The sequence below is a fragment of the Homarus americanus genome, unplaced genomic scaffold, assembly GCF_018991925.1.
Source record: "Homarus americanus isolate GMGI-L3 unplaced genomic scaffold, GMGI_Hamer_2.0 scaffold56241, whole genome shotgun sequence".
Classification (NCBI taxonomy): Eukaryota; Metazoa; Arthropoda; class Malacostraca; order Decapoda; family Nephropidae; genus Homarus; species Homarus americanus.
The window spans coordinates 1,407,675-1,419,584 of NW_024740202.1; the positions used below are offsets into that span (position 1 = coordinate 1,407,675).

The following is an 11,910-nucleotide window of genomic DNA, read 5'->3' on the forward strand; positions in this document are numbered from 1 at the left end:
TTAAAGCGCACTTGGTTATCGCGATTTTCGTTATCACGCCTCCATCAAAATCTGCACACCTACCGTTATAGCGCATTTTTCAGGCCGAGAATTTGGTTATCACGCGTTTGCCTCCAATGTGTAATGTTAATCTACATCTATTGAGGATAAAATCTTTCACCTTCAAATTGACAGTAACACATTTGCTGTAATCAGACATATCCAGTTGCCTCAACAATTGCAACCCCAGTTGCAATTGAGGTTGCAATTTCAAATTCTGTGGCATTACGACGAAATAACGAAGTCTCTGGTGCACTCTAAGATTGAGAGAGAACGGAAGACTCAGGCGTCCTGAAGCGAGAGAAAAGGACTCCTATGTTGGGGGACTCAAATAAAGAAAGACATAGCTACATGTTTTGTGGACTGCAGTATAGAGCATACCCTTTTCATCATATTGTAATAAACCTAGCCATGCCTATGTGTGTTTATGATATTTACCATAACATTATATATATATTTAGTGGGTCTAAATGGTCGTAAAATGGGAAACTTGGGGTTGCTCCTGTCGTGGGCCCTGCTTCTGTCGTGGACACTGCTCCTGACGTGGACCTAGACGTCCCAACCAGCGACCCTCTGCTTCTCCCACAGGTTTTGTGTCACTAGACGGAGTCGTCACCCATAGCGGCCCAGTCGTCCAAACCCCTGCCCATTATGTCTCACATGTGGGATACAACCCGGCCAATGACAAATCTCCTGCTGCGCCTGGAGGTGAGGGGGGGGTATTGTAGTGAATACTCTCCTCTACAACTGCAGACTGATCACTGGCCGTTCGCTTACAAGCTAATCAGCTTACAGCCAGCGACGTCGACAGACTAGGTGTCGGGTGCGAACGTAGGAGTACGATCGCCGACCTTGTCTTGACCTTCCATTTACCATCCAGGATCAGCGCACCAGCCGTCTCACGCATACTGCATGGTGATTGGCCCTACACAGTTCACACCTCGTGTCTCTGATCCTGGGCCGCCGTATTTAGTATAAATACGCATAGGCGTGGCTACGGAGATCATTCTACTCTACTCTCCTGAACCAGCAGCTACTAAACGGAGGTAGTACTGCCTTGGAAGGTATTGGAAGCATAATGTGTTGTCTAATGGTAGACCCTGCTGCCATATGGCATCATGAAAATTGTGACCAAGTCCCAGGTTGCCGATCTGACTTTCTGCTTCATTTACACACAATTGCAGGGTCTTAATTGTTTCTCTTGTTTGGACAACACAAAATAGATAATGTATCTCGTTTCTCACTCTTGATTTATTTTTTCGTTTTTATGTTTATTTTTGGTTATTATTAGTCAGTCAGTCATCTCTTGGTTATCACGCCTAATTATGACCCTGCCGAGTGCATGATAACGAAAAACGCGATAACCAAAGTACAGTACTGTACAGTACAGTAACAAGTTACTCTAGGACCCTGACCAACTTACTCCTACACCTAGGTATTGCTGCCCTGTTTGTGGGATACATACTTTATCTGTTAAGGTTTTCATAATGGATAATTGACACAAGCACTTGTTTCTACCGACCTTATTATTGGTTCATGTAAAATATTTTACCTTAATTGTATAAGAGAAAATAAATAATGTTATAAGACTTGATATAAGGAACTACTGCAAAACTCTGTTCATTTTCTATATAGTACAATCATTTTGATGCAAGTTTTTACTGTCCACAAAATATTACTGATCCATACAGTACTAACTGCTTGGATTTATCTTCTATTTTTATTGTTATTAACATTCTGATTATCGATGAAAAAGTAATTGAATAAATGTACAACAAAAACTGTACAAACTGTTTATACGGTAAAAGTATTTATGAACCCGCATACGGACTGTACTTACGCATGCAGTCAACTAAATCTAATTTTCATAGACTTCATCTCCGTACTGATTCTTTCTCACAGTGGTTCGTGGTGGTGGTCTGTACACTGGCTGTGGGGGCTGAGACTCTTCTATATGAGGTGGGCTACCTCCCTCTGGTAAAGGATCTGTTGTCACAAGAGAAAAATAACAATTAAATGACTACATTAAAGGAAATCAAATTGAAAATAAAAGGTCCCACATGAAGTATACGAGGCACTGGAGTTGGCAGATGATCTCAAGCTAGGCATCAACCCTAAATATTTGCTCAGGACTTTCATAAGTGTCACCAGAAGATTTCAAGTCTGGTAATGAAATACAGTATGTGTGAATCACTAAGGGTGTGAAGGAACGGTACCAAATACCTCTTTAAAATACTGTACAGATATTGTACATGAATTAAGTTTAATAATGTCCAGCTCCAACCTAAATCAAGAACACTTGGTTATATCCACCTACACTCCCTCCCTCCCTCCCTCCTTCCCACATTCATTCCTCCCTCCCTCCCACACTGCTCCTTCCCTCCCACACTGCTCCCTCCCTCCCCCTCCCTCCCTTCCCCCCCTGCTCCTTCCCTCCCCACACTGCTCCCTCCCTCCCCTGCTCCTTCCTCCCACTGCTCCTTCCCTCCCTGCTTCTTCCCTCTGCTCCTCCCTCCCCACCTGCTCCTCCCTCCCACAGTGCTCCTCCTCCCCACCTGCTCCCTCCCTCCCACTGCTCCCTCCCTCCCTGCTCCTTCCCTCCCCTGCTCCCTCCTTCCCCCTGCTCCTTCCCTCCCCTGCTCCTTCCTTCCCCCCCACTGCTCCTTCCTCCCTGCTCCCTCCCTCCCCAGTGCTCCCTCCCTCCCTGCTCCCTCCCTCCCCCTGCTCCCTTCCCTCCCCACACTTCCCTTCCCTCCCCTGTCCCTCCCTCCCCTCCCCTCCTCCACACTGCTCCTTCCCTCCTACCCTGCTCCTTCCCTCCCTGCTCCCTCCCTACTACCTGCTCCTTCCTACACTGTTTCCTTCCCTCCTACTGCTTCCCTCCTACACTGCTCCCTCCCTCCTACTCCCTCCCTCCCTCTCCCTCCCTTCCCTCCCCTACACTGCTCCCTCCTTCCCTCCTCTCCCTCCCTCTCCCTCCCTCCCCTGCTCCCTCCCTCCCCTGTTCCTCCTCCCCTGCTCCCTCCCTCCTGTTCCTTCCCTCCCTGCTCCCTCCTACACTCCTTCCTCCCTCCTACTGCTCCCTCCCTCCTCCCCCTCCCCTCCTACACTGCTCCCTCCCTCCTACACTGTTCCTTCCCTCCCTCCCTCCCTCCTACCTGTTCCTTCCTCCCCCTCCTCCCTCCTACCTGTTCCTCCCTCCCCTCTCCCTCCTCCTGCTCCCTCCCCCCTGCTCCTTCCCTCCCTCCCCTCTCCCTCCCCTCCCTGCTCCCTCCCTCCCCTGCTCCCTCCATCCCTACACTGTTCCCTCACTCCTACAATGTTCCTTCCCCTCCCTCCCTCACTGTTCCTACCTTCCCTCCTCCCTCTCCCTCCCTCCTACACTGCCTTCCCTCCACCTGCTCCCTCCCTCCCACCCTCCCTCCCCACTGCTCCTTCCCTCCCCTCCCCTGTTCCTTCCCTCCCCACACTGCTCCCTCCCTCCCTGCTCCCTCCCTCCCTCCCTGCTCCTTCCCTCCCCCTCCCTCCCTCCCTCCCCTGCTCCTCCCTCCCCTGCTCCCTCCCTCCCCTCCCTCCCTCCCTCCCCCCTTCTCCCTCCCTCCCACACTCATCCCTCCCTCCCACACTGCTCCTTCCCTCCCACACTGCTCCCTCCCTCCCACACTGCTCCCTCCCTCCAACACTGCTCCTTCCCTCCCACACCTGGGCCCGGGTGGGTTAATCCAGAAAAAAAGATGATGATAAATTAACCTGAGTTACCTTAAGCTAATGTTACATAACACAAAGATAACCTAACTTTAGCTGACCCAACCTAAGCTAATTTAACCTAGCCCAAGATAACTTAATACAACCCAACATAACTTAACCCAGCCCGAGATAACTTAAACCATCCCAAGCCAAACCAAACCTAACCATACATTTCACTGCTGTCTTCTTGTTCCTCTTCCTCCATTTTCATTATTCAATACTACTTGTTGTCTCATACCATCCATCAAAACCTGGCGAGTTGTTCTGTACACTCCTCCTCTTCCTCAGGAGCAGGTCATAAAGACTCACCTGTGGAAGGTCTACGATACTTTTCAGCCATTTTGTTGATGTATTCCTCACGGTTCTGGCGTCTAAGCTCCTGGTAACTTGTGTGCTGCTGAGGTAAGCTAGAAGAGGCCTCCGTGTAGGGGGTCAGTGCTGGAGAAAACAACGATAGTGTTATTTATATCATACAATAAGATGGTTGGAATTATGAGCACAAACACTCTCTCTTCATACAGTGTTCTCTTACAGATGTATCAGACTGTGGTGTTCCCTCTCTATAGTAAGTCCTCGTCATATCCTAATACTGTAGTTTATTGTTTAACTTCCTGTGCCCAAGTATCACCCCCCCCCACCAACAGATATATCACCAAAAACTTCTTAGATGTTTTCCACACACACGCACACAACTGCTTCCATCTACCTAATACCTGCCTTATCCCATCCTTATATTTTCTTCTCATTCATCCCTTCATTATCCTACTATCCAATTCTTATACATTTAATCACTTTATCTTCAGGGTGTTTTGTAAATATGCTTCATAATTCTGGTGGTGTATTCCTGAGACATACCGTACATAAAGATAAATGAATTCCTGGACTGCAGTTATTCAGACTCAAGGTGACTAATGGAGCAACAGAACTCATGGGTGTAGATGCTGCTGGCTTATGCCAATAGGCAATATATGGCAGTGTATTGTATGCCAATGGTGTTAACTTTTAAGATCAAGAAACTTTACATTTTCATCAGCAGAAAGAATGTTTTCATTTGTTATTTATTTATTTATTAAACCTTTAAAAAATATTTAAGAAAACTCTAAAATTATTCTATGCTCCTCTAAGAAATGAAACATTAAAGACATATTTAATTATACTACTTACTTTAAACATCACAGCCTCAAGCTAAAGAAGCCAGAAAATTTTCAGAGTTGAGAATTGTTGTACTGTACAGTAATACTGTAACCTGCCACATGTTGTTATATTGTGTTGTAGACTGTTGTACAGTAATAACCTGCCACATGTTGTTATATTGTGTTGTAGACTGTTATACAGTAATAACCTGCCAGAGACTGTTGATACAGGAAGAGTTCTTAGAGTTGTGTACTGTACAGTATTGTCATAATGACCTGAATTACTACAAATCGTTGCCTCATAAAGACCCACACCTGTAATGTTGGCTGTACACTGCACTCTCCTTTTAAAAATTTTTTTAGTTTGTTCATTAATACAGGTACTGTACTGTACTGTACTAAAGAAAAAAATACATAGCTTCGGGTTTTTCGTTTATAGTCAAATCGTGGGAATTTTTTTTTGTAAAGTAAACCAAATCTCCATAAATCAGAGAATGCCTGCACTGTACTGTAGTGTACTGCACAATGTTTCACATGTTTTTAATACCTGTACAGTGAACTGTACATTATATTATTTTAATACAGTACAGTAAGTCCTCGCTTAATGTCGTCCCGCTTAACGTTGTTTCGGTACTACGTCGCTGAACTTTAGAGACAAAAAATTTGTTTAATGTCCCAGTGATCCGATACTACGTCGTTTTGAGTCGTCGCGGACTACTTTCTACGCTGCATTACCCGCTCGTCTGGCCGCGCTACGCTCTCTCGGCTCGGCGCGCTGCCCTCACTCGCGGAACGTCACAGCATCCCAAAGCGACGCCAAGCCAATCTCTGTTACGACTTCACATCATTCGTGCGTGTTTTTGCTCTAAAACTGTACTCTAACCATTTGAAATGGCTTCCAAGTGTCCATAAGTGATACTGATGCTAGTGTAGTGAAGAGGCAACATATGACCATTACCTTTGCTACGAAAATGGATGTATTAACCCAATTTGAAAAAGGGGAACGTGCTGACAAGATTAAGATTAGTGCTGGAAGTGGTTCTTCTCTGAGTGCTGCTAAGATGACTCGTACTAGAAGCACTGTGATAGAGAAGGTGGAAAAGGAGCTGGCACTGTGGATGGAGGCCCAGAATCAACGCAATGCCCCTGTGAGCCTTATGGTTATCCAGCATAAGGCCAAAAATTTAAGGGTGTTTTACTTTTTCTACAGGCATCATATAAACAAATAAAGAAATATATAGATACAAATTATAACATTTAATGAGGCATCCCATTCATCAAATAAAATGATTGATTTTTTTTATATCACAAACTAACATTGAAATCTGTATTTGTAACAAACGAAAGAAAATAGATGATAAGATAATACAGAAATAATGACCCCCCTACCCCCACCCCCTGCCATACACTCAAATGGCCCAGCCCGGAAGTCTGTCACTTTGAGGTCCTAGATATGCCCCTGACTTTCCTTACTTTAAACTCTCTGTCCTTACATATATGATTACAGATTGCATCTCATCAAAAAACAAATACTGCAGGCCCATTTATCATTACTGTCATGTTGAGCATTACTCTACAGATACACAAAACTTTCATAAATAAAATACAGGTACAGTTTGTACTAAAATAACACAGTGAACACTAATAACCCAGTCTTACAGTCAGTAACTCCTCGCTCATAGTCGTGCAGACCCTCGTTGTGATCTCGCACATCTGGTCTGTGGTCATCAAAGATGGGGGTCTCCGTACCAGAACTTGTTTCACTGGATGGAAATGCTACAGAGAATCCTGGCTCCATGCCAAGCCTGGAAATAAATTATATGACTAATAATAAGAAATAAAGTGTAACTAGTAAAGTGGAATTGGCTTCTGTTGTATCAAAACTTTCATTCAGTAGGAAGTGGGTTCAACTGTGTATTCCCAGGCAATTATGTATTTCAACATGATCAGATTCTTTTATCCTTATAGAAAAGTACATTACTTAACCCTATGAGTCCTGAAAGGTTAGATCATCCTCCTCAAAGGGTTAAAAAATTGTTTTCAAAAGTTTGAACCACCATCCTCAAAAAGTTAAACCCTTGTCATCAAAGGGTTAAATCATCATCTTCAAAGGGAATTACAAAGTATGTCTGACTGAGAGCCAACCTGCCTTAGTTAATGAGGCACAGTACAATAATATTGAAAGAATTGGAAGAAAAAGATTGATAAAAAGTGTATCATTTACAAGTGGGTGATAAGAGGGAGTGAGGGGAAGACTGACAAAACAGGGGTACACAAGTTGCAGAGTTGTAAAGTAACTAAGTAAATTTGCTTGAGTAATGTATTCAAGTAACATTTTTGGTTATATATTTTTAAAAGTACTCAAAATTTTTGGTACTTTTACTTAAATATGATTTTCTAATATTTTTACTTTAATACAATTGAAAAAACAAAAATCGTTACCCGTTACATGGCCCAAACAATAGAATTTTAAATATCCAATCACAGGACACAGGACAAACTTGGAAACGCCCAATCACAAGTGCTTCTTCATGTCTGGATCAATCACATGCATTCTTCCATATCGTTTCAACTATGTACCAAAGCGACGAACACAGAGTTTAAGCAACCAAGCCACCCATTCCTTGTTCGGTGCTACGAAGGCAACACTCATCCACAAACTCTCAACTTTACTTGGCATGTCCAGGGGATAGAATGGAGCTACTGAGGTCTTTCCCAACATTATGTGACCTCCCTGAAGCTTAACACCCCACTACCTGCACCTGCTGCTTGTGAGCCTCTGTTTAGTCATGCTGGGCTTATATTTAAGCCTAAAAGATCCCATCAGAACAACCAGAATCAATTACAGTATTGATTAATCTCAATTGAAAGATTTGCAAATAAAAATGTGTAATGCTGCGTGTCTTGTATTTTCATCTTTAGTCAACTAGTTTTTCTTATAATTTACTGTGGATTTATTTTAATATATGGCCATATACTGTACTGTACAAAGAAAATCTCACTAATGATATAAACCTTAAGATATACTGTACTGTATTTCCAAAAACCTCCATTTTTTTGGAGGTGACTGTCCATGAACAAGTTTGACCTGACACACAGGAGGAATATGCAAAATATATCTTTCAGTTAACTTATGATTAATTGAAGTGCAAATAGACTACAGTACAAGAATAGTTAACACTCACGTTTCCTGAAACCCAAGTCGTCCCTTCCTCTTACGTAATGCTTCACCTACTGGACTGTTGGGCAGTTGCATTAACTTTTCTGCACATGCATTTTGATATGAGATTTTCCCCAAAAAATAGCCAACAAACGTTGCTCCCAACATCTTTGGGATGTAGCCAAACTTTTGACTCACTCTCACAATTCCTGCATCATGAAAAGAAAACTGACATTAAAGAATTTTTGCCAATACTGTACATTATCTATAAATAAAAAACTGTACTGCACTTCACTTAGAGTAAGGTAAACTATGCAAAATTATCTCAAAACAAGTTATATATATATATATATATATATATATATATATATATATATATATATATATATATATATATATATATATATATATATATATATATATATATATATATATATATATATATATATATATTACTGTATTACTTCTTTTCATCCGTAAATACTATAAAGATGAGTAATATATGTTATTACAAAATATTGAGAATCACTTCACAACCAGGCAAACAAACCCTTCTAAGATGACAAGAGTCATAGTTTCATTCTGAAATCTGTTGTACCCAGCTGTCCGAGAACTTTTGGTGGCAAGTGTACAGTATACACCCTGTATAACATAAATTATGTGTGGGGAGGTTACGCACCTTGCCTCATGGCCACAAACGCTGTTGTTGAAAGAGCTGCAGCAATGGGAAGACTGCGGAAGTAAAATGATTCTCTGTTGCATTCTCGGAGGACTCTCAGCTCATCCTGGTTGAACACCGGCTTCTGTTATACACACCAAAAATGTGCACTTCAGTATACATTTGAGGAAAAAGATTTACTGTACCTTATTTATAAATTGTAATGGATTATAAAATGAACAATTGAACAATGAAACATTTAAAGATGGGAACCTTAAAACCCCTTATAAAAAGAAAAAGCTTAATGAATCAAAATAGTTTCCTTAAGTCTCTCACACCTCAGCCTAATCTGACCTGGTCTTACTTAAGTTGCACAAAGTGCCATGACCGGCTACGTTCTTGCTAAAGTTATTTTACCGTGAGTGCGCTCTGATTGGCTAATCGTCCATTACCGGCATACAACGCAAGAACTATATTTGACCATGACTTTGGTGGCATTTGGCATTTATTTTGCTGTAAGTCAATCATTGTGTAGCCGTGGAATACACTGACGGCATTTCATGCGCCTTTTGCTGCCGGTCGATTGTCCTAGTTTTTTTTTTTCAAGTGGAAGACATAACATGGTTCCTACCCTAACCTAATGCCATTTTTCAATCTACATTATGGTCACATATCGTCTTTACATTGTTCACCGGAAATGGACAATTAGCCAATCAGAGCACACTCGTGGTAAAGTAGCATTAGTAAGAACTTTGCCAGTTATGGCCAAATATCCACTGTGTAAACTATTTTCAAGCCTAGATAATTGTGAATAGATAATGCATCCGCTCAAGCCCTGAGCTCTACCTAAGTAAGTAATATGATAATAGTGGTTCAAAGACAAGATGACTACAGCCAAGATCGTTAACATTCTATCTCCTCCCATCTAAGAGAAATATAAGGCAGTATATATTTTGCCGTGACCAGCTTAGTTCTTACTAACGCTATTTTATCGTGAGTGTGCTCTGATTGCCTAATAGTCCATTTCCAGCAAAAAACATGAGAACTATATTTGACCATGACTGGCAGAATATGGCATTTATTTCGGTGTCTGTCGATCGTTGTGTAGCTATAAACATACCTAACCATATTTCTGTTGTTCATGGAAACTACTAACAAAAATTTAGATCACAATTCGTTTCAGGTCGAACATGAAATTTCCTTTGGTAATTATTCGTTTTATCACACCCTCAAATTTTTTCACAAGTTGTTTGATTTCTTATGTATTTTAATGTGTTTTGTTCAGATCTGACCTTCGTTTCCATGGGAAATGCGTCGATTTTGAAAAAAAGATGTATGTCATCCTTGATAAAAAATGGCTATTTTCCATAAAAAACGAGAATGAAATCTGAACAAAGTACATCAGAAACCAAACATCTAGACCCCTAACTTTCACGAAATTAACCAACCTTAACCTAACCCCTGCAGAGGCCCTAACCCTGCCTCACAGCTCCAGACAGTTCACGGTGGGACAAAAAATGGCGGGTGGAGATTTATTGATCTAATTTATTAGGCATTCCTCACTTGTGCGATTTTTCTGAAATAAACACGCTTCCAAGAGGCTTCAATATATGATAGAAGTTGCCTTAAAGTAAGTGCTTCTATGCGATTTCAAGATGTGCTAAACCGAATAATAACCATTAATTTTTCCACAGATGTTTTTATCATTACAAAAGAGCCGACATTTATGAGAACCTAATAAAACCTGACCTAACCAACCAAAGAAACCTACCTACCATTACGTAATTTTCTAGCCGGGGGGCGAACCCGTTTTATTAAACAGAAAGTACTTAGCCAATTAGAGTGTACTCACGGTAAATAGCGTGAGTAGGAACTTAGCCGGTAACGGAAAAATATCCACTACGGAAAAATAATAATCATTGTGGTTGATAGCTTTACTGGGTCGAGAATTGTGGCTATTTGGCTATACCTACAGCTTAATTGTCGATTAATTTACTTACAAACTGATCTGGTGATGGCTGTGAGTAGCCTTGCTGTGGTAATGGCTGAGACATGACACTATCACCCTAAAAAATTGGTTGCTAAATTGTGTCACTAAAATCTTGCAGGAGATTGTTGTTGTGGCCTGGCAGTCGACCCTGTTAACCGGTGTTCGATTCTTATCGTTAAGGTGTGAACTGAAACACACAAATATCTATAATATAACTTTTAATTATTCTTATCATTAAACTAACTATGTTATTAAATATTATATCCACTTTCATCCTCTTTCTGAATGTCAGATTTGCATATTTTACTCTATTATTCAACAAGATCGTAATCAATGGCAGGTCTGTTGTCGCCGGTGTTGAAATACTTCCAAAACTTAATTGTTTTCTTTCTTCACCAGGTTCACTTCATAAGCACTCTACCAAATCCCTAAAACCAGTACACAATGCATGGCACAGTATAACAATGTGTCTATGATGAAGTCTCAAACAAAATCGATACCTTTAATCATGAAATTAATGTAAACTTGGATACTGATAATCAATATCAGTATCTCAGTTTACTTTATTGTAATTTAACAGTAACAATTATAATATTGTTACTGATAGGTTACAATAGAGCAACATAGACTTTTTGGAATGTTCATCAACACTCAAGATATTTATATTCCAACAAATGACTTAAACAAAATAGCTTTAATGAAATATTTTTAGATATATGTCTTCGGACGTCACAAGATACCACACACAAAAATAAACTATTGCGTGCATAAGATATAGCAACTCAAATAATCCTTTATTCTTATAAAATCCTAAATTACAGTTTCGTTTCAACACAAACATTCAGTGATGTTGCCTCTGTGAGACGTGGTCGTTCCGTAGTTGTAACAAATAATCATTCCCAGAAAAAAATATGAAGTTATACACGTATACAGTACATGTAGTACAGTATACCGAATCATGAATATACTGTATATTGGAAGGGCCAAGAGGTAGAAGCTGTTGCCATCTACATCATCATTGGCAGTGTCATTAGAGGCAATGACAGTGTTAATTTATCTTGTCATGTCACTGCTCGTTTGGTGTACCCCCGCTCGATGTTAAAAGATTGAGTAGAAAGTCATCGTACGGCTCTATTTGATGACCCTCTAGGCCAAGGGGACCATGCGGGCCAAGGAGGCCATC

General features: G+C 41.1%; 1 protein-coding gene across 1 annotated transcript; it reads right to left on the reverse strand.

The window, feature by feature from the left end:
* Positions 1-366: 366 nt before the first annotated feature.
* On the reverse strand, positions 367-10,909 carry LOC121875303 (OCIA domain-containing protein 1-like). The gene is made up of 6 exons (XM_042379778.1): positions 10,738-10,909; positions 8,759-8,882; positions 8,105-8,288; positions 6,579-6,724; positions 4,096-4,224; positions 367-2,025 (listed from the first exon to the last, which is right to left on the reverse strand). Exons 1-6 carry the CDS (start codon positions 10,789-10,791, stop codon positions 1,898-1,900), a joined length of 765 nt encoding a protein of 254 aa, XP_042235712.1. The 5' UTR covers positions 10,792-10,909; the 3' UTR covers positions 367-1,897.
* Between the last annotated feature and the right edge of the window lie 1,001 nt (positions 10,910-11,910).